Source organism: Muntiacus reevesi, chromosome 22 (assembly GCF_963930625.1).
Source record: "Muntiacus reevesi chromosome 22, mMunRee1.1, whole genome shotgun sequence".
NCBI lineage: Eukaryota > Metazoa > Chordata > Mammalia > Artiodactyla > Cervidae > Muntiacus > Muntiacus reevesi.
The window spans coordinates 27,179,187-27,202,921 of NC_089270.1; the positions used below are offsets into that span (position 1 = coordinate 27,179,187).

At 37.4% G+C, this 23,735-nt stretch overlaps 1 protein-coding gene across 6 annotated transcripts in view; it reads left to right on the forward strand.

Moving 5' to 3' along the window:
- The window catches only part of RASSF6 (Ras association domain family member 6), a 64,977-nt gene extending 42,615 nt beyond the window's left edge, over window positions 1-22,362 (forward strand). For 5 of the 6 annotated variants that reach the window (XM_065914088.1, XM_065914085.1, XM_065914086.1 and 2 more), the window contains 8 exons: window positions 247-386; window positions 6,862-6,959; window positions 8,361-8,545; window positions 12,317-12,418; window positions 13,042-13,093; window positions 18,764-18,882; window positions 18,975-19,072; window positions 19,170-22,362. In XM_065914088.1, the coding sequence (XP_065770160.1) occupies window positions 247-386; window positions 6,862-6,959; window positions 8,361-8,545; window positions 12,317-12,418; window positions 13,042-13,093; window positions 18,764-18,882; window positions 18,975-19,072; window positions 19,170-19,245 (870 nt within the window). In that variant the 3' untranslated portion in view covers window positions 19,246-22,362. Of the gene's footprint in view, window positions 1-246; window positions 387-6,861; window positions 6,960-8,360; window positions 8,546-12,316; window positions 12,419-13,041; window positions 13,094-13,252; window positions 13,684-18,763; window positions 18,883-18,974; window positions 19,073-19,169 lie in introns of those variants that run through there. The other variant, XM_065914090.1, reaches the window with a different exon arrangement.
- Window positions 22,363-23,735: the final 1,373 nt, after the last annotated feature.

Below are 23,735 nucleotides of genomic sequence, written 5' to 3' on the forward strand. Positions count from 1 at the left end.
CCCCCTGGTGGGCATGTCGTTACCATCAGACTTACTTTGCTGGTTGTCACTGTTTTTAAAAATAAAAGAATGTTTCAGAAATAGGATTGTTTTGTAGACAAATTTAAAAGCCAAATAATCCCACCTGGGAATTTTTTTTAGCTGTTGGGATGTCTTACAGACTTAATTTCTACACCTTCAGTTAAAACATTCACCTTCTATAAATAATACAAAAGCAATGTTTGAGATGGTCGGCTTCTTCCCTAGACTGAAGATGGTAACCTAATTGTTGAAGGAATGTTGGACATTTTCTGGGGAGTAAAACGGCCTATCCAACTGAAAATACAAGATGAGAAACAAATCCCTTCTTTCGGTGTGCTGGAGTCACCAGAAGCTTTTTCCAAAAGGTGAGCTAGCTTTTATGGTTTTACTTCCTTAGAAAATGATCTTCATAATTATCTTCCTTGTGCACACTCTTGAAGATGAAAGCTCTAAAGCTTATGTCCAATCTTATTTAATCCCCCAGCAACTCTAGAAAGTAGGTGTTCAGAAACCAGGGCTCTGAGAGGTTACGTGGTTTGTGCAAGATACCCAGTTACCATCCAGCAGAGCTGGACTGGACCCCAGGTCTGTGGGCACCAGAGTCTGTGCCCTTGACCTCTCTGCTGCAGTTCTTCTCTTCTGGGAGCCTTCATTCTTTCACTAGAATAGATAAGCGATACAGGCAAGATTTCATTATCCCTGTGCTTATCAGCAAAAAAGGAGGATGAAATTTAAATTTCTCCTTTTCATGGAACAAAGGGCTTTTCCTGCTTTCTGGAAAGGAGACTTATGTTCCATCTGATTGCTGTGTCCTGTTAAACAGGGTCAGGACAAAGGACAGGTGAAGTACAATCCATGCACGGAACATTTCCCTGCGCAGGTTTATGTGACTGTACCGTGAAGACATAAGGAGAGTTGATAGATATTTTCATTATCCTTTACAATGTTTAGGCTTCCCTGGTAACTCAGACAGTAAAGAATTTGCCTGCAATACAGGGGACCCAAGTTCTATCCCTGGGTTTGGAAGATCTCCTGGAGAAGGGAATGGCAACCCACTCCAGTATTCTTGCCTGGAGAATATCATGTCAGAGGAGCCTGGCAGGCTACAGTCTTTGGGGTCGCAAAGAGTTGGATACGACTGACCAACTAACACACATATAAATCTTGTTTTCATCTTCTCTCCCTCCCTTTTTGCCTTCATTTTCAATCGTTGGCTTTCTAATGCATCTTTCTTTTATGTGTTCTTGGAGATATCAATCCTTCTCTTCATCCACACTTCAATATAACTGGATGAGCTGGAGTTCCAGCAGGACAGAGGATGGAGAGAGCAGCGAGGACCTTTTCCTCAATCTGACCTTTGGCCATAACCAAGGTGATACCCATAGCACTGTCAGGGAAGCCCTCCTTTTCCTTTGGAGAAACACGGAAGTCTCACTATTGCAGAGGTTGCACCAAGTTGCACACCTTGCCGACCTTTCTCCAATGTTATGCTCCCGTAATTCTGAGCATTCTGTAATTGCCTACACGTATCATGTAGTTTCTTACTTCCCTGACTCTGCTTAGGAGCCTACCTGCTTCTCGATATCCACTTGCTAGACTCTTCCACCAGTCTTTTAAGATTCAGGTCAGTAACATTTTCTCCAGAAAGCCTTTTCTGACCCTTCGGTCTGTAGTAGGTGCGCTGACAACTTTTCTGTGTCATTTTCAGAGCACGCTGTTAATTGAATTTTCATATACCTGCCTACCCCTCTAGTCTATGAGCTCCTCATGGATAAGGAGCATGCCTTACTCATCCTTATCCCCATGCTCAGCAGTGAGCCAGCACAAAGACGGGACTCAAAATATAGTAGTGAATGAAACCCTCAGAATCCTGGTGGTTAAATACCTCTGCCCTGCTGTGTGAACTTTCTCTCCATTTACCACTTCTGATTAGTGTCCCACCCAAGCGATCAAAGGACAAAAAGTCCAGCACTTATGAAATGGCAGAAGGGAAACCACAGACTTAGGCAATCTGATGAAATCCTATATCCCTCACCTTCAGGTACTAAGTGATTGCTGGGCTGGTGGTTCTAAATGACTAGGAACATCATTTAAAAGTAGAAATTACCCTGGGTCCTACTTTTAGGAAACTATACAAGATATGAATTTGGCAAAATTAGCTATCATTCTTCATATTGCCTAAGGACTCATTGCAAAGTTCTCTGAGTAGTCAGCTCCTTTCGATGCATTTTAATTAGTCAAATCATGAAAACCTAATTAGTATGAGACATTATGGGGAGATGTCAAGGAAATGCAGTAAGCTACCTAAATTATCACATTAAGCTCTCATGATTTTGAATATGTATCCCAAGATATATTTTTTAATTTTCCAAATTAAAATTCAAAACACTTATTCCTAGAAACTCTGAACTTGAGGATGAGTTTCAAGAACCCAAGTAGACAAGGTATATTAATGCCTTTCCATATTCTATGGAAGATTATAAATTAATATTCTCATGAGTTGCCTTCCATAAAATCCATTTGCCTTTTTCATTTTTTATCAGAATAATGCTGTGAACCAAAGATAAATTATCTCCTTTAGGGACTTCCCTGGCAGTCTGGTGGTTAAGACTCTGCACTTCCAATGCAGGGGGCATGGGTTCAATCCCTGGCTGGGGAACTAAGATCCCATATGCTGTGTGGCATGACCAGAAAAAAAAAATCTCTCTCTCTTTGTTTCAAGTTGAGATAGACTACCCTTGAAAACTTTGCTTGCTCTTTACCACAGTAATGAGACTTATTGGGAGAATATTTGAAGTGCATATTTGCAGGATATCAGATTTTCCTGGTGAGTAAAAATCGTCAGAAAATGACCGCACTCCTCTCCCACAAAAGAGCAAGATTAGATTCAATTGATTCAATTGTGATTAATTATCCAAGAAGCCTTTGTGGGAACCAGCTGAACAGTTAGCCGGAAGGTGTAGCACAATTTGGAATAACTGTTCCTTGACCTCTTGTTCCCTAGTGAGATACAGTCCCACCTAAAGTATTATGTGTGCATGAATGCTAAGTCACTCAGTTGTGTCCAACTCTTTGTGACCCTATGGACCATAGCCCACGAGGCTCCTCTGTCCATGGGATTCTCCAGGCAAGAATACTGAAGTGGGTTGCCATGCCCTCCTCCAGGGAATCTTCCTGACCCGGGCATTGAACCTGTGTCTCTTAAGTCTCTTGCATTTGCAGGCAGGTTCTTTACCACTAGCGCCACCTGGGAAGCCCCTAAAGTATTATACTTTGTTTCAGTTCAGTTCTAGACACCCCCACTCTGGTTGCCCTCCTTTAGGTGGTATTATTTAAATTTTGAGCCTTGAGTGAAATTGTATAAGGAAATGGACTGTCACTACTCACTCCCTAAGAATTTTTATTGCTCCCTTTCTCATACTGGGCTTCTGCAGGCAGAATTACACCTCTGTTCTCTCAGGTTCACAGACTTAATATCTCCAGTGGTTGGATGTGGTACAAAAGATGTGGACGTTGTGTACTCAGCTGCAGGAAGGGCTATAATCTTTTCTTTCAACTCACCTTTGGAGGGAATCAAGCTATTTTGCTTACATTATCTTTGAAATGAGTCACCCTGAACCAGCTTAATGGGAGTGGTAACAGTTTAAAAACAAATCAGTTTGAGCTGTGACCACTTGTGATCCTTTATGGAAACACTTCTGTGGGCAGTACTTTGATATCTCATAACTGGTCCAAGTATTTTGTTTTGGAAATTTTTTGTAAAAACAACCTTGCTGAGGTTATGTTTGCTGGCACGAGTTTCCCGTTCTGTTTTCAATGTCTTCCCAAAGTCTGCTTTGACATGCTTTGGACAAGTCATGGCAGAATGGCATAAAGAGCAGAAACTGGACAGATGTCCATTTGAATAACATCAATATGTTTTTCCTTTCTTACTATGTGGGTAGAGAAGTGACCACCTTCAATTTGAATGTCAAATTTTGACCTCCTTTTTATTTTGCAGCTCATTAGAATACTGCCCCACAGTTTAAATTTGCTAATGGTATTTATCCTGAAACTTGGTCAGAACAAGGCTGACATGCCCATGCTTGGGCAACTTAAGCTATTTGATGTTACATAAATTTCCACCAGTTTTCTTTAGAAAACTTTGGGTCACTGCATTCAAGCTTAGTCAAGTGCACAACTGTATGTGGAGACACTTCCAATTACATAGTCTGGAGCTGGAAAGGGGTAGGCTGGGGGGTGGTAATTTGGGGGTGGAGGCGCTTGTTTTTGCTAAGATGGTAAGGAAGAAAAGGGGCCAAATACTGGCTATATTAAGCCATGTTTGTTCCTCTGTATTTGTGTGACATCACTGAGCTGAGAGAGGATGAGGACAGGTGTCAAGTTGGGCGGGACTACCAAGAATTTATAGCACATCACTGGTCTGGTATGCTTGGGCTCTCTCGTCTTCCCCCATGGGAGACAGCATTGGGTTGCTTTGACTTTTTAGTTTCTATTTTCACTGTTATTCTGTTGTTTTTCTTTTTTTTTCCCATGATTAACCTACTCCAGTATTCTCGCCTGGAGAATTCCATGGGCAGAGGAGCCTGGCAGGCTACTGTCCACAGGGTCTCAAAGAGGCAGACACAACCAAGAGACTAACACTTTGACTTTCAACACTGTTTCTATGATAATCACATCTGCCTTTTTAAGTTAATCTTGTATACATTGATAATTTTGTCTATCAAAAGAATAACTAGAAAAGGGAACCCTCCTATACTGCTGGTGGGAATGTAGATTGGTACAGCCACCATGGAGAACAGTATGGAGGTTCCTTAAAAAACTAAAAATAGAGCCTCCATATGCTCATGCAATCCCACTTCTGAGCATATATCTGGAAAAGATGAAAACAATAGTTTGAAAAGATGCATGCACCCCAGTGTTCAGAGCAACACTATTTACAATAGCCAAGACCTGGAAGCAACCTAAATGTCCACTGACGAATGAATGAATAAAGATGATATAGCATATTTATACATACAATGGAATATTATTCAGCCATAAAAAGAATGAAATAATTTCACTTACAGGAACATGGATGGACTTGAAGAATATAACACTGCATGAAGTCAAAGGCAAATATCACAAATATCATTTACATGTGGAATCTTAAAAATGATGCAAGTGAACTTATTCACAGAACAGAAACAGACTTATGGCTACCAAATGGAATAGTGCAGGGAGGGATAAATTAGGAGTTTGGGATTAACAGATACACACTATTGTATATAAAATAGATAAACAAGGACCTACCATATAGCACATATGCTCCCATATAGCATATTCATATCATCTAACAACCTATAATGGAAAAGAATCTGAGAAAGAAATATATATACATATGCATACATATATCTTAACCACTTTGCTGTACACTTAAAACAAGTATAGTAAATCAACTATACTTCAGTTTTTAAAAAGTAAAAGGAAGAATAACTAGGGTCTGAGTCAGGGCCGGAATTGTTCTCCTTTGAGTTAAAGTTACTAAGTAAAGTTGTTGGACTTCTGGGACATTTGTTTTGACTGGTTATATCCTGGATGGTAGAGCTTAATGGAAAATTAATAAACCTGTTTATTAGGATTATCTTATCTATATCACAAGGCTATTATTGTGAGACTCAAATGATATAGAAGTTGTAAAAAGACTTCAAAGGAATTCAAGGGTCAAAGAAGAAAAGGATCATGTTTATTCGTATTTACCACCATTTGTATGAATAAGCACTTTGTGGTGTTGTTGCTACCAGTGACGTTTGGGTAGAATTAATGTCACGAACTCCCTACGGGTGAATATTTTTTGGCCATAAGGAAAACAGACATTGGAAGAGACTCTTAGTAAGAGCTAAGACTAGTCCCAGATATGATAGTTATCTATTAACCTAGAGAGGTCTAGGAATACCTTGGATCCCTAATGGCTGCAGATCCATCATGAAATAGATATAGATGATGGGGACTGTGATGAGGATGACAATGAAGAAGAAGATGACCACGGTTGTTTTTTTAACACATATTGAGAGCTTACTGTGTGTTGGGTACTTTTTCAAGGATTTTACATAAATTAACTCATTTAATCCTTCTCAACAATCCTATCCCACCTCACTCTATGTTCATCCCCATTTTACAGGTGAGAACATTAATACACAGAGAAAATAAGCAACTTAATTAAAATCAGAAAGAAAATAAAAAGTGAGCCTTGGTCCAACTGGTAAAGATAAGTAGTTGCCCAGTTTTATTTATTCTGGGCATTAGAATGCATTGAAAATTAATAGTACACTTTATAAAACATGATGTCCCAGAAAAGGAATCTTTCCCAGAGATTTTCCTGCTTTATAAATTGCATTCTTTGTAGTGCTCAAGGATCTTAAAAGATAGGTTTTATATCTTATTATACTGGAATCACTTTACCTTAAAATGCTTTGAATACAATAGGAGCTCAATGCAAGTTAGAATAAACACTTTTGTATCTAAACTGACTGAAAAGCATAGTGAGGTATCTGTATAAGAATGGATTTTGTTGGTTTCTACACATTCTGTACATTTTACAGAATCTATATAAATTTTTGTTTCAGTATGTAACTAACGTACTGAAACACATGCTAAAAATCAGTACAAGAGTTAATTAAAATGCATGTTGACTACTCTGGTGTAGATATAATTTTACTAATATAAAAGTTGTCATAATTTAGGCTGGTATGTCTACCCACAGAGGCCCATGGTACTATATTAATACTGTAAATCTGGAAACCATCATAGGCCCTTTGATAAATAGAATTGATATCACTTACACAATTTATTACTTTTCAGGGGAATGACACGCTGGGGAGAATTTGATGATCTTTATCGCATTAGTGACTTGGACAGGGATCAGATTCCAGTGTCTGGAGGAACAGGTTCCCAGGAAGGTCAGTATCAAACTCTTATTAATGAGGAGACTTTTTTCAATACTATAATGCATGAATCCTAAATGTTTCTCTGAAATATAACATTTTATATACCATTACTTATTAAACTCTTATTTTATATTTTAAAAATGTATCTTAGGAGCATACCAACTTAAGTCACTACAGTGCTCATATAATGTTTAAGAACCTTACTTTGTTATATAAAAGCATTTTTTTAATTGTATTCAGTTACTTAGCTTTATTAGATTAGAGAGAACTAATGGTTTGAATAAAGCTTTTCATACATAAAATTGTTCAATATTTCCCCCCAAGGATTAGGATCATTTATAACACTCAGTAGTTGTTTATGTTAAGACCAAACCCTTCAGGTTGAATTCTACATCTTTTGAGAAGCTAAACATTTTAGTTAATACTTAATATGACATGGCTTCTCAGAGGCAGATATGCTGGGTTTCCTATATTTGATAGGGTTGTTTTAAGCATTTATATGGCTGAGTTGCTCTGCTATGTACCTGAAACTATCACAACATTGTTAATTGGCTATATTCCAACATAAAATAACAAGTTTAAAAAAAGAGAGAGAAATCTACTTAAACATCAAGTGAGTTCATATCAAATTTGACAAACCAATGGAAAATGCCAGCTCCTATGAACTGTGACATCAGTAATCATAACAATGATGATAAAATACTGTTAATTTTCTGTCATTTACTGAGACAGGCATGATATCTTGTATTTTACATGGATTTTCATTTTTATATGGTATATAGAGATCCAAGGAGGAGCTGATGACTGAGGCTGGAGTGGGGTTCACATTTCTGGAATGGTGATATTAGCAGGCTGATTTCAGATTGAACAAGGGTATCATGCTGGCATTATCTTCATGAAGCTACCAGCAACTTCCAATGTGTAACTAATTTTTTTCAAAGCATTCTCAATTCATCCCCTCTACTGTCCTTTAACAACTCATATCCTATAACAAACATGATTCTCCTTCCAGGACTCCCTTATTTTTGTCTTATGGCCTTTTGGCATCTTTTATTTGATGGTCCTTATATTAATAATTAATCCATTGACAACACTCATTTCAACACAGGGGAATCCCAATATCTTGCCACCAAAGATACAATAAAAATCTATTTGCATTTAGCACCAGTGCTAGAGAAAGATGAAACATCACTTGCTTATACTCTAACTACAATTAAATTAAAACTCCAAGGTAAAATGGAACACAAGTGTCACCAGATGGCCGTATTCTTAAACAAGATCATTGCTATTTTCTGTTTAAAAGAGTTTTAGTCCATTACTTAGCCACATAATTACTTATTAATACTAATCCATCCATGATGCAATGAGATGAGCAGCTAAATTATATGGGTTTATAACCTTTATTCTTCCCAGACTATTTATCTTATCACAGTAGCACTCTGAAGCCTCATGCAAACAAAGAGCCTGAATCCCCATTCCTCTACAGAACTATGAGTGAAGCAACCCTGGTGAGGAAAAGGATGAAGCCTCCGATGATGGACAGAAAAGACAGACAGAAGCATAGGGCCTCTATTAATGGACACTTTTATAACCATGAAGTGAGTTACAATTCCATTAATGTCATTTAAAAGAATGCTGTCTATTGTGCTAACAATATCACTGTATTGAATTTACAATTCAAACTTATAATACTATCAGATATACTACTGCTATTTTTACTGGGTACTCTCTGTTTATTTGGCATGAAATTGTTTTGCTGGATTATCTCATTACTCACTAAAACATAATCATATGAAGCAGATACTATTATTTTCCCTATTTTACATGTGAGTTAACTGAGGCTCACAGCTGCTGTTCAATCACCCAGTCATGTCCAACTCTTTGTGACCCCCTGGACTGCAGCACGCCAGGTTTCCCTGTCCCTCACCATCTCCCACACTTTGCTCAAATTCGTGTCCATTGAGTCAGTGATGCCATCCAACCATCTCATCCTCTGTTGTCCCCTTCTCCTCCTGCCTGCAATCTTTCCCAGCATCAAGGTCTTTTCCAATGAGTCAGTTCTTCGCATCAGGTGGGCAAAGTGTTGGAGCTTCAACATCAGCCCTTCCAATGAATATTCAGGGTGATTTCAGGATTGATTGACTGCTTTGATCACCTCAGATTCACAGAAATTCACAGAGGTTACACAATTTATCACAGGTCACACTGCTTTTAAGTACCAACTCTGAACTCAAATCCAGCTTTGTCTGATGCCAGAACCCAAGTTCTTAACCAGCATGATTGGTGAACCCTAAGTGGCAGACCCCATGATTCACACTGGAAATATACAGATGGCTCAGCTGGTGCCTTTGTCAGCATGGAGCTTAGCGCTTGGACAAAGAAACCAATACATCCATAAATGTCATTAGAATCATGTAAGTGCTACAAAAGATATGGTTTAAAGTATATTCAAACATTAAATCTGAAATAAAAGGATTAAGTCAACTATAACCCTGTTTATTCTGATCAGTTAAATTTCTAATTCTAGGTCTTACACATATATACATATCACTTTTTACACAAGTGCAATTAAAGTTTATGTAATTTATATTCTGATTTTTTCACTTAATATGTGTTGAACTTATATGTGCCTTTCTGTAATATTTATAAGACATTTAACTTGGCCGAAGGTAGGAAATAGATCATTTTTTTCCTAGAACTCAAATTTTTTATGTCATGTGTTTTAATGATCATTCATCCATTCATTTAATAAATACTTTAAAACCACTCTATGGGGGTACTGTTTCTACCCCCTTCTGATGTCTCTGTCAGAAGCTTTCTCTAATCTCTTTTATACTTTAATAAAACTTTATTACAAAAAAAAAAACCACTCTATGTGAGGCACCATTTTAAGCTCTTTCATACAAAATATTAATTCATTCATCATAAGCTTTTTCCCTAGAGGGCTTTCTACCTTTTTCCTTCTTCCTCCCTTGGAAGGATATCCATATGTCCCTTTGGAGACTGGTGGGGAGAAATCTCCCTTGTGAATTTTTGGTTCAAATTAGACATTTTTCTGTCTCAAGAATTTCCTTCCTGGCCAAAACATAGTATTGACAGTCCCCTACAGATATGCAACTACCGATAGTCCTGGTTTCTTCTCTTCAGAATTACGCTGGATGTCATCAGCACATGTAGGGTGGTTTGTGTTAAGAAAGGCTGTGAAAGCCACGTATTTCTAAACGAGCAGCTTCCAGATTGGTCTGCAGTACTAAGAATGCAATTGGCACTAGGTTGGCAGCACAGCATCATAATTAAAATTCTTGGTCTTTGCAGTTTGATGACTTGATTGCAAATTCTTGCTGAGCAAATAAAAAATCTCAATCTTCCTAGCTTTCATCCTTCCTTCTTTATAAGGCTGTTCATGGGATTAAGTGGATTGAGGTGAATTTAGCACTTAGCATAGTGTCTGCACAAAGGAAGAACTCAGTTTTCATTAGTGTCATTGCTGTTGATTGAAAGAGATCAAGTGAAACTAAAGATATTTCATACAAATGTCATTCACTACAGTATATTAACTAGCAGAAAATGAAACCCCAAAACCCAAAGCACCCTATCAATGGGTACGCAATGATGGGCATCTAGGGATTTAAGTTGAAATAGTTGTAAGATATGTTTTTATATCGTGAAAGCTCTTGATAATGCCAATATTGAATAACACACTTATTAGAGGCTTAGATTGTGATACATAGTCCCAAGGAAATACTTCCAAGACCCCCAGTGGATGCCTGAAACCAAGGATAGTACTGAATTCTATATATACTATGTTTTTTCCTATACATATTTACCTATGATAAAGTTTAGCTTATAAATTAGGTAAAATAAGAGATTAACAACAATATCTAACAATAAAGTAGAATAATTATAATAATATACTGTAAAAATGTTATGTGGATGTGGTCTTTTCCTCCCTCTCAAAATATCTTATAACGCTGTATTCAACTTTATAAGGGCAGGAGATGATAAAATGCCTATGATGTGATAAGATAAAGTGAGGTAAATGACGTAGGCATTGTGATGCAGCATTAGGCGACTAATGACCTTCTGACAGTACATCAGATGGAGGGTCATCTGCTTCAGGTGATCCTGGACCATCAGGCTGTGATGGAGTTGATAGATGTCAGAAGCAGACATTGTCAGTGGGTGGGGATCTTGAGCAGGGTGGGGTAGGATGGTGCAAGATTTTATCATGCTACTCAGAATGGCTCCCCTGGTGGCTCAGATGGTAGAGAATCTGCCTGAAATGCAGGAGATCTGGGTTTAATCCCTGGGTCAGGAAGATCCCCTAGAGAGGGAACAGCAACCCACTCTAGTATTCTTGCCTGGAGAATCACATGGACGGAGGACCCTGGTGGGCTACAGTCCATGGAATTGCAGAGTTGGACACTACTGAGCAACTAACACTTTCAGCACATTTTCCGAATGCCACATAGGGACTTTCCTTTAAGACTTTGCCTCCCAATGCAGGGGGTGTGAGTTCGATCCCTAGTCAAGGAGCTAAGATCCCACATGCCTGTGGCAAAAATAGAAAAATCATAAAACAGAAATAATACTGTAGCAAAGTCAATAAAGACTTTAAAAGTGATCCATATCAAAAAGGAAAAAAAAACTAAAAAAAAAAAAAAGAAAGGCATACAATTTAAAATGTGTGAATTATTTCTGGAATTTTCCATTTAATTTTTTCATCTCAGGATTTTATTTTAAAATAGGAATAAAATTATGAGTAAAAAACTTATGGTTATATGTTTCTTATAATTTTTATGGTGCATTACTAATTACCAAGAGGGATGTGTCAGACTAATTGGATCATGGCAGCTGTTTACCAAATTTCATCTAAAGGGCCGACTATTGATTAAAGCAACTTGTGGGAAACATTGTTCTAAATATTCAATTAGCAGGACTTTTACCCAAATCCTCAGCTGAGATATAAGCTGAATCTCATGAAATTGCCAGCATTGGACTGTTTATGACCAACTGGAAAGGAATGATTTCATATGGTTCAAATGAAAACAATTTAGAACAATTACTCTCTAACAGGAGGGAATTTTGAAACCTTAAATTACAGTAAAGAATGGTATGATTATCGAATGAAAATATTTCAAGCATTCTCAAACGATGTTTTACCTGACTTACTCTAGAAACAATATAAAGCTGCTTAAAGCCATACATAGTACTCAGCAACCAAAACAAAGAAAGCAAAAATAAGAAAGCAAAATTTTAGACTCATGATCTTGGATTTTTTTGTGCAAAGGCCAGATTTAAGAGACAGACTCTTGTTAGTTTGTCATATATGTCCTTGAAATTACAACAATCTTTTTTTTTTCTTCTAGACATCAATTTTCACTCCAGCTTTTGGATCAGAAACTAAGGTCAGAGTAAATAGTAATATGAGAACTGAAGAAGTAATAAAGCAAATTCTCCAAAAATTTAAGGTAATCTTTATCAGTGAACTGAACTATAAATATCTTGTGTATAATTTAATTGTAAACACATAAATGGATTTTTCTGAAAAAGACACATAAACATGTATATCTAAATTAAATATTCAGTTCCAAAAAATTCTTTCCTATGTATAGTTGACCCTTGAAAAACACCTGTTTGAATCCCATGGGTCTATTTAAATATGGATTTTTTTTTGTTAACTTTTTATTTTGTATTGGGATATAGCCAATTAACAATGTTGTTATAGTTTCAGGTAAAGAGCAAAGGGACTCAGCCATACATATTCATACACATGGATTTTTTTTCAATGCATATATTACTGTTTACAGTACATGGTTGGTTGAATCCAGGAATGCAGATCCAAGAGTACAAAAGGTCAACAGAGGGACTAGAGTATACATGGATTTTGGTATCCACAACAGATACCAAAAAACAGCTATATAACATCTTTTAGTAACTGCACTGAGAAATTACCTTATCCCCGGGGAGCAGAGAAGATTTTATATCTGAAAGTGAAAAATTAAAGTGAAGGAACAGATACCTAATCTGGGTCTGGTTGGCTTAGAAAACACTAACAAAGAATTCATGTCTATTCATTCTTTTCCATTGACAGATTGAAAATAGTGCCCAGGATTTTGCACTTTACCTTATTTTTGCAACAGGAGGTAAGAAAACTTGGTTATTCTTACATGACTGCGATGTGTTGTTGGTTTCTGCCCATTAATAAGGCAGAAAAGCAGTTTACCTCTTTCTGTGGAAGAAAGGGAAAGAGGGAAGGGAGAAAGAAGAGAGGTGGAGTGTTTTAGATTATTCATTCTCCACAGTTTCGCAGGAAGACAACCTAAGAATAAGGGATCCTAGAAGTGCTTATAACACAGAAGACTTTGCTTGTTGGCCAGGCATTAAACTATCTGAATGGTGATCAAAGAGCCCTGGAGAACAGGTGGAAGATTCCCAGGAATTGTAGGCATTTCGGTTGTTGATCTTTGTATTCCTTTCTTTTTCACTTTCCCTTATCATTCTCGCTTTTACTAGAGTCATCATTGCATACCATTACTCCATGTCTCATCGTTACCTCTTAGCAGAGTGTCTGACACATTGTGGGAGAGTTCCCTCTTCCTCAGTAGAGAAGAATGTGCAGAACCATGTGGTGGGGGTAAAAGTTAGCATCAGGACCTTGCAGAGAGAGTATGTGTGGGGCTCGAGGAGCAAAGAGTAAAAGATGGATTAGAGAAACCCTAAGGCAATATTGAAATGAAACTTTTGAAAGCCTTAAAATAGAAAACCCAGAAATAAACCCTTCCACCTATCGTCAATTAATCTATGACAAAGGAGGCAACTACACAATGTTGGAGACAGTGTCTTCAACAAATGGTGCTGGGAAAATGGGATAGTTAGATGTAAAAAAAAGAAAAAAAGTCAGATCATTCTTTAACTCCATATACAAAAATAAGCTCAAGATGGATTTAAGACCTAAATGTAAGATTGCATACTATAAAACTCCTAGAGGAAAACGTAGGCAGAACACTCTCTGACATAAATCGCAACAAAACTTTTTTCAATCTGTCTCCTGGAACATTGGAAATAAAAAGAAAAATAAAAAATGGGACCTACTGAAACTCAAAAGCTTTTTCACAGCAAAGGAAGCAATAAACAAAACAAAACTATAGCCCACTGACTGGGAAAAAATGTTTGCAAATGATGTGAATGAAATGGAATTAGCCTCCAAAAATTACAAACAGTTCATGATACTTAACAGCATCGAAACAAACAGCCCACTCAAAAAGTGGGCCGAGGACCTAAACAGACATTCCTCCAAAGAAGACATACAGACAACCAACAGGCACATGAAAAGATGTTCAACATCGTTAATTATTAAACAAATGCAAATCAAAACTACAAGGAGATATCACCTCACACCAGCCAGAATGGCCATCATTAAAACTGAAAAAATTTGAAGTTAAATTATAGAAATGGCTCATGTTGTAATTTAAGTGTCCGATTGCTTGAGTCAGAAATTGAATAAATAAAATAATACATTTTGATCCAGAACAACTATAAGAAAGTGGAAATTGGATATCCAAACATATACAAAATTAGTTTTATAAATTGAAAGCTTAAATATAAGAAATATATATATATATACATTTTTGAAAGTTCTGAGTGTGTGTGTGTGTGTTCATTCTGGTTGTTTAGGAGAAAACTACAAGATAAAAATACTGGACTGTATAAAATGTAAAAGATACAAATAAAAGATTATGAAGACTATCAGATGAAAGATTAATACCTACAGTATCAAAAAGTTCTTGCAAAGTGATAATGAAAAGGCAACCAATCCAATAAAAATAAAAAGAAGTATGATAAAGCAGTTCAGAGAATAACAAAATAACCTGTAAATATTTTTAGGAAAGTCTAAAACTTAAGGGAATGCACGTATTAAAGGAAATGCGAAGGTCAAGGACATGCATATTCAACCCACAATGCCATATTATCTTTTATCTGTTTCTACCTACTGGCTGGCATGGATAAGAGTAAAAGAGAATGTTCATGCAGTTCTGGAGAAGATCTGACTCCTGCTTTCTTGGAACTCATTTTGACAATATTTATTAAAAATCTACAATATACATATTCCTTAGCCCAGCAAATCCACTGGTGAGAATCTGTTTCACAAAAATCAAAGAGCTATTACCTACAGATTTATATGCAAGGTTGTTTATAATGATAGAAAGCTAAAGGCAAAGTTACCCATCATAGAAGAATGATTTAATACATGATTAATATGCAGCTATTAAATGAAATGAGTTAGATCTGTACTAGTTGGATGGAGGGAACTCTACAATACATATTTATTAAATATGCAACATGCCTATAAAAGTATAGAGTATGATTTCATTTTTTAAAAAGAAGTATAAGTCCCTATTTAAATATGTGGTTTATATGAGTATATGATTAGGGAGAAAGGTATGGAAAGATAAATACTAAGCCATTAATATTGATTGCTTGGTTAGGGGATTGGAGATACAGAAAAGATAATGGAAGGGAGAAAAAGCATAAAAGAAAAAAAGCAAAAATAAACTTTGATTTTAAAATATGTGTACAATAAAAATAGCAAGTGTGATATGACCCCTCTTGTGTATTGTCTGTGTGTGTACCTAAAGAGACATATGGAAGAGTGTCCTCTCAAAGTGAAACGCTGCTTATCTCAAAGTTCTGGGGTTCTGGGGAATTTTCACTTTCTGCTTTGTGCTTTTCCTCATAATTACAATTACATAACCCAACAATGTATAAGGGTTTTTAACTTTATTGATAAATAATTGGGATGATTGACAAATATAATTGAATATATTTAAAGTGTACAACATGATTTGACATACATGTACACTGGACTGATTGCCATGATCACGATAATCAACATATCTATGAGCTCACAGAGTTGACTTTTTTTTTTCTTGGACTAAGAATGCTTAAGATCTACTCTCAGCAACTTTCAAGTGTACATTAGATCCTCGGAATTTGTTCCTCTAATAACTGAAAATTTGTACCCTTTGACCTACATAACCTCCTTTCCCCTCTCACAACATGTGTGTTATTTTAAAATCGGAAAAAAGAAGGCTATTTTTACTATAAAACTATAGTTCTTTACATTTTACCCGTGAAAATCACATTTCTTATACATGAAATTCAGAACTGAAGGTAATCATAACTAAGACCTTTTTAGGGAAAAGAATGGAGCAGAGAGTGCCTGTTTGGCTAGTAATGTGGAAAATAGATTAGTGTATTTTTAAAACCTTTTATCCATTAAGCCCATGATCTATAACAGTGTTTCTCAAATTGTGGCACACTTCAGAATGACCTGGAGAGTTCATTTAAAAATACAAATTCTCAAGCCCCTCCAGATCTAAGGACAGTCTGGGAATACATATTTCTGATAATTATCCCAGGTGACCATGAAGTAAGAAACATTGCTTTATATTATCAAGCATAAAACAAATTGAGGATGCAAACCCAAGCTAACTTAAGATGTAAAGTTCAAAAGAGCGTTCTGCCACACAACCCAGCAATCCCACTGCTGGGCATACACAGTGAAGATGCCAGACTTGAAAGAGAAGTGTGTACCCTAATATTCATCGCAGCACTATTTACAGTAGCCAGGACATGGAAGCAACCTAGATGTTCATCAGCAGATGAATGGATAAGATAGTTGTGGTACATATACACCATGGAATATTACTCAGCTGTTAGAAAGAATGCATTTGAATCGGTTCTAATGAGGTGGATGAACCTGGAGTCTATTATCCAGAATGAAGTAAGTCAGAAATAAAAACACTAATACAATATATTAACACATATATATGGAATTTTAAAAGATGGTAATGATGACCCTATATGCAAGACAACAAAGGAGACACAGATATAAAGAACAGACTTTTGGACTCTGGGAGAAGGAGAGGGTGGGATGACTTGAGAGAATAGCATTGAAACATGCATATTGCCATATGTGAAACAGATGACCAGTCCAAGTCTGATGCATGAAATAAGGCACTCAGGGCCAGTGCACTGAGAAGACCCAGAGGGATGGGATGGGGAGGGAGGAGGGGGGGCGGTCGGGATGGGGACACATGTACACCCGGGCTGATTCATGTCCATGAATGGCAAAAACCACTAAAATACTGCCTTCAATTAAAATAAATTAATTAACTTTTTAAAAAGGAGGGTTCTGGTGGGCAAATAAGAAGAGCTGAATTATCAAGGTTCCCCATTGCTTCAGAAGTCACAGAGGAATTAAAGCAGCAAACACTGACTCTGTGGACATGGTAATGAATCATATCACCAGTTGTGGGGAAGCTGGGCTTCTAAGTTCTGGACCCTGTCTTGTACTTTTTTCCCGGAGAAGTCCAGTCCAGGGGATGAGAACAGTTCTGACCCTTGGAACTTTTAAAAGCCCAAAGAAACACGTGATAGCAGAGAGGGGACTAATTGGTCTACCTTTTTCCCATCAGTCTATTTCAACCAGAGCAGACAACTCTTTAACCATGTAAATCAGACTGTGTCACACCTCTTCTCAGACCTTCCAGTGGTCTCCCTTCTCACAGTAAAGTCAGAATCTTTGTGCTGGTCCCATTACCCCTTCTCTTCATCATTTAACAGCCCTCTCCTCATCTCCATACTGGCCACCTTGTTCCCTAGCTGTTCTTCGACATCTTTAGGCATGCACTGACTTCATGGGCGCTCAATTTACTTATTTATCTTTTGACACACACTTCCCCTAAATAGCTTCACGATTCCTGTCTCATCTCCTTCAGGTCTTTGCTCAAATATTGCATCTTCAGTGAGGCCTTCCTCAGCCATTCTATCAATAATTTAAAACTTTTCCCTTGCATAAACATATTTGCACACATGCACACTTTCTACCCCCTTCCTTGAGTAATTTCCCCCCTGAATACTTATCACTATATATGATAGGTTTTATTGCTGTATCTTTCTTATCACCATCCTCTCCATGAGTGTAAGGGCCATGAGAGAAGTGATTTTACTCTGCTTTCTTCTGTAGTGTTCCCAGCACAGAGAACAAGGCCTGGTATATAGTAAGAACTCAAAAATTATTTGAGGAAGGAAGGAGGAAAGAAAATGATTATAAAGGTACTGTGTCCTGTTCATGCTTCATTCTGATAAAAATGAAGTCACAGATGTGAGACTACTTAGGCAAAAAATTAGAAATATTTTGTGGTAGAAGTGTTTATAACTTTTGGAAATTTGAAGTTCTGGGAATATACCAAATTGGAAGTTATTTTCTTTCTCTTGTCATTATTATGGCTGAATGGATGAAGCCCATAGATGTATGAAATAATAAAAAAAATAATCCTAATATAAATAACTATTCAGAATATATTTTTAAAGAAAATCCAAAGATTGGATGTGGCATGAGCAGGAAATGGAGAGTTGAAGATAATTACAAAGTTTTGGATCTGAGCTGCTAGAAGGATAAAATTACATTAATGGAACTAGGAAAGATCAATAAATATTTATTAAATGAATGTTTTTAGTTTTTGCAAAGGCATAAATGGGATGGCAGATTTGTCTGAACATCCAAACCAAAGGCAAGGTTAGAATTCTCAGATAGAAAGTCAAATCCCAAAGGACAGCAAGAAACAGTCTATTTTTAATTCATTTAAAGTTTTTAATTTCAACTTGCTTTTTTGAGTGAGTAAAACAACTCCTGTTCTTTATAGGTTTTACAAAGTAAGTAGAAGAAGCAAAATGAATGGACAAATTATGTTCCTTTTTTTCTCTAGGATGGCCTCCTGACTATAGTTGATTCTTATTTTCATTTGCAGAGCAGAAACGGCTAAATAAGACAGACATTCCGCTGCTGCATAGACTCCTACAGGGACCGTCCAAAACGAATGCTCGCATTTTCCTCATGGATAAAGATGCAGAAGAAATTAGCAGTGATGTATGGATGCCATTGCCCTGAATCTGTCTTTGAGCTCTCCTGACCCAGTACCTCTCACACAAACGCTCTTATCTTTTTGTTTTTTCTTTCAGGTGGCTCAGTATATTAACTTTCATTTTTCTCTCCTGGAATCCATCCTTCAAAGATTAAATGAAGAAGAGAAAAGAGAGATTCAAAGAACAATAGCAAAGTAAGTCAAGAGCTTGCACACTGGGTGCTTGGTTCTTTAGTAGGTTTAATGCACAAAATGTGTCCAATGGTTAATACTCTTTTTTCCTTATTTTCAGATTCAGTGCAGAAAAGGCAATCATATTGAAATATCTTCGAAATAAACGGGTAATAAAAACAGAGACAACAGTTTAGCAGTACAGGTCACTATTGCTAAGACACTTCAACAAAATTAGAAGGTTTCAGTACTATTTCAGTGCATAAATTCTATACTTGCATTTAAAAAAAAACTATGTGAACTTGAATCTATAGGAAATTGAATGTAAGGCATGTCTCTGAAGTGAAGAGGTTAGGTAGGATTCACAGTTGGACTGAAAGAAACTTGAATTTAGTTTCAGTAAAATAAAATAAGTTTGGATACTATGTATTCCAAATAGGTTTTAGAGTAAAACACTCAGTGTGGTATCTTCAGATAGCATGTAGCTTAAGCATATTTAACTTCAACTGTCAAGAGAACTGTCATCAACTAGCTCTCAGAAATGATTCAGAAGTAATAGCTTCCAGCTCTTGAAATAAAATATCAGCACATTATTATCCCACCAAGAAATCTGATGGTGATGGTATTTCACAGTTCCTTAAACTCTAGCGTTTTCATAAAACTTAGGAGTCTCTTTCAGTCCTTCGAGCTATCTATAACATCAGAGCTACCTGTCCTTTGGGACAGAAAACATTATGGACTCTGTTAAGAAATCCAAATCATAATTCTCTCAACCTGAGCCCTTCTTTTATCCCCCCTCTGTTCTACTGATGAATTTCAAAAGTGTTCTTAAGATTTTTCTTAAGTCAATTGAACTAATTTTCTTTATTTTTCCAAGCAAACATATCATAGAGATTTAAGATATTTCATCAGCTAGGCTAAGACTTGACCCATGATAACCATTTGTTGCTGAATGAATACAGAAGATAATGCGAAGCTGTGGGATCTGAAGTTGGGCAGGAAATCTGGAGCTCTGATCTTTTTCTCCAGAATAACTCATTCTACAAGACAGGGCTCAGGGTCCTTCAAGTCCACTTCACCAGTCTGAAAAAGCATTGAGAATGCCACAAGTATCACCTGTGATTTTACTTATGAACTCTGTATTAAAACAGAGATTTATGCAGCTTTTTTCCATTCTATTTCTATTTGCATTCCTCATAAGCATGGGACTCAATGGACTCACCGACTCAATGGACATGAATTTGAGTAAACTCCAGGAGTTGGTGATGGACAGGGAGGCCTGGCATGCTGCAGTCCATGGGGTCACAAGGAGTCAGACACAACTGAGTGACTGAACTAAACTGAATAAGCATTGGATTAAATTGATTGTATTACACATACTATAGGATAAAGTTGAGTGTAGTAAACCCAGTTGGAAGATCAGTTATCAAAATATGAAACATGTTTAAGACAAAGGTATTACATCCCAGTGTCACCAAATCCCAAACTGGACAAAAGTAAAACTGTGCTATGAACTTTTCAGTCCTAGGAAATCTCCTTTATTAAATAAGATAGTGGCTTGCATCTTTATCCTTTTATCTATGAGTTAATAAGAAAGTCTCAACTCACTAAAATAAAGCAAATGTAGTGGTTAAATCTCAGTATACTTATTTAAAGTAGTCTCAAGTACCTGCCATAAACATGACAAAAGATCCATCTTTAATATCTTGAAAGTCTACAAAATGGAAAAAAAAATAATAACAAGTAAGACACATGGTTTGAAAAGTAAAATTGCAGAAGAGAAAATGCAAATAGCTACTAAGTGTGTGGGAAAAGTTGTATTTTAATAGTGATCTGTGGTATTAGTCTGTGTCTAATGAGGAAACAGAAACCACACAGTCATTTAAATGGGGGTATAATTTCATATAAAGAACTATTTAACTGTGATAATAAGAGAGTAACTATAAAAATGGAAAGGGAACTCTAGAGGGTACCGAAGTCTGAGGAAGAATACCCAGCTAAGGAGAAGCTTGGAGGAAGGAGCTGAAATGCACTGAAGAAGGTGTGGCTGCAGCCCATGGCATAGAGGAAACGTGCTCTGCTCCCAGGACTCAGCCATAGGATAAGCAGGAGCAACCCTCTGGAGTGTAGCCAGTGGGCAAGTGAGCGCAGGGGCTTCTCTGTGGGCACAAGGCCAGATCACACAGTGTCAGCGTCTGGAGGGCTGCAGGAGACAGAGTCTGGGGCCCAGGTAGCCTGAGGCCGAGGGGTGGGCACCCCGATGAAGCCAGGGGCGCTGCCGCCAGTGCTGCTGGGACTGTGAGCTGCGGGAACCGTCTCCGCAGGAACCTAGTACATCTCTATGCATGCCGCGGGCTGTGGCATCTTTGAGGCTGCATGGGACAGAGATGGGGCAAGTGGCTTCCTAGGCCGTCAGCCCCACAGAGCACTCTCTGGGAGCGAGCACCAAGGTGAGAAGGTGTGGAGAGTCATGATCTGCGTTCGAGCCCAGGACTGTCAGGGGCTCCAGGCTGTGCCACCGCAAACCAAATCAACAGCCACAGAAGGGGTTGCGGGAGCAAATGCTAAAAGTAAGCTGCACCCACAGGCAACTAGCGCTGAAGAAACCATTCTGGGAGGAGCCCCGGAGGAAGAAAGTCAGCTTCCCGGGAACCTGGCATGTCAGCCCCTACGAATCAGCAAAGACCTGCTTCCTCCTACAGTGCTTCTCCAGCGCCCTCTACTGGCGAAGCATGATATCGTGTAGGCTGCAAAGGAAGCGTATTTCCATGCTCTCTCCTGCGGCAGCTGGGGCCCCAGTAAAGCCTAGCCTGAAAATAAATAATGGTTTCCACGTCCAGTTTCACAGAGCCAACAACAAAAAGTGAATTTGTAACAGAGAGGCAATAAAATAACTGGTATGTCAACAAAATGCAAAGAAAGTGAAATTGGTCTATTAAAAAGATGAAAAATGGTAATATTAAATACTCAACAAATTACAGTAAGATGTACTGTACTCGGTACTTAGACTACTAGCTCAGTGGCAAAAAATCTGCCTGCTAATGCAGGACACCTGGGTTTGATCTTTGGGTTGGGAAGATCCCCTGGAGAAGGAAACAGCAACCCACTCCAATATTCTTGCCTGGAAAATTCCATGAACAGAGGAACCTGGTGGGCTCATATGTCCATATGTCATATGTCCATGGGGTCATAAAAAGAGTCAGACGTGACTTAGCGACTAAACAACAAAAGAGAAATAAATAAATATAACTTTCTTTGAGAGCAAATTTAGTAGTAAGTTCACTCTATGATTTTACTTATAGGGTAAAATTACTTACTTACTTATACTTACGTATACTTACTTATACTATACTTATGTTTAAGTAAAATTACTTATACGAAAACAATCAGATGTACAAAGACACTATGTAAAGATGACTATTATTTATTGTGATAAAAGGAAGTAAATAGCCTAATGTTCAAAAATAGAAAAAAAGATTAAAGAAGGAAAAACATTTACCCATAGAATGTAATGCAGCTCTTAGAATTATTTTCTAATAAATTTTAATTATAAGAGTAAATTCTCCTTATGTTAAGATAAGAATATAGATACAAATATCCAAAAGTGTGCTATCTATAAGATAATATAGATGTTTTTATATGAAAATATACTATTATTGTATATATACATGTATGTATGTAGTATATATACTACAAACCAAAAGCATGTTAAATGTGGTTGTATCTGGTTTGTAGAATAAGGTATGGGTGATTCATATTTTTCATATTTGTTTATCTTATTAAATAATTTATAATGAACATGTATTACTTTTTAAACCAGGAAATAGAAAATGTATGATTAAAAAGTTACCAACAAAAAGTAGCAGGTGCATGCAATCACAGAGTTCTACTAGATGCAACAAAAAGCAAATAAGCTATTCAAGTGAGACATTAACATCACTGCAGTGGTAGCTTTGAATATGTCTGTGAAGGCTTTGATACTCTGCCTTTCAAGAGACTGCATCCAATCCTCCTCACCTTGCCAATGGGATGGACTTAGTGACTCACTTTTAAGGAGCAGAGGAGAGCACAGTGCCAGCTGTCCCTCGGGGAGACTGGGTCATAAAAGTCACTTCGGTGTCCTCCTTGCTTCTTCTCTTGGATTGCTTGCTCTGGGGGTGCCAACTGCCACATCCAGAGAAGTCCTGGGGAAAGGCCTATATGACAGGAACCGAGTCTTTCTGCCAAAAGCCAGCAAGGAATTTAGGCGTCCCCCCCCACAGTCCACAGCCGTGTGAGTGGGCCATCCACTCACCCCAGTCGAGCCTTCAGATGACTGCAGCCCTGTCTAAGAGCTTGCCTACAACCTCAGGAGAGACTTGAGCCAAAACAAAAAAGAAAACACCAGCTAAACCACTCCTGGATTCTTGATCCTCAGAAAATGTATGAGATGCAAAATGTTTGTTGTAATATCCTGCTACATTTTAGGATAAGTTGTTACGTAACAATAGATAACTGATACAATTTCTGAGATGAAAATCTGTTCATTTCAAAGACATCTTTCTGTCATACAAGAATATAAGCTTTTGTAACAGAACTATTCATCTTTCTTTTAAATGGTCCAAATATTTCACTACCAGTTACATATTAGTTCAAATTCAGTTCTAGATAATGTTAAACTGATTAATGGTAGAGGTCCTGTCACATT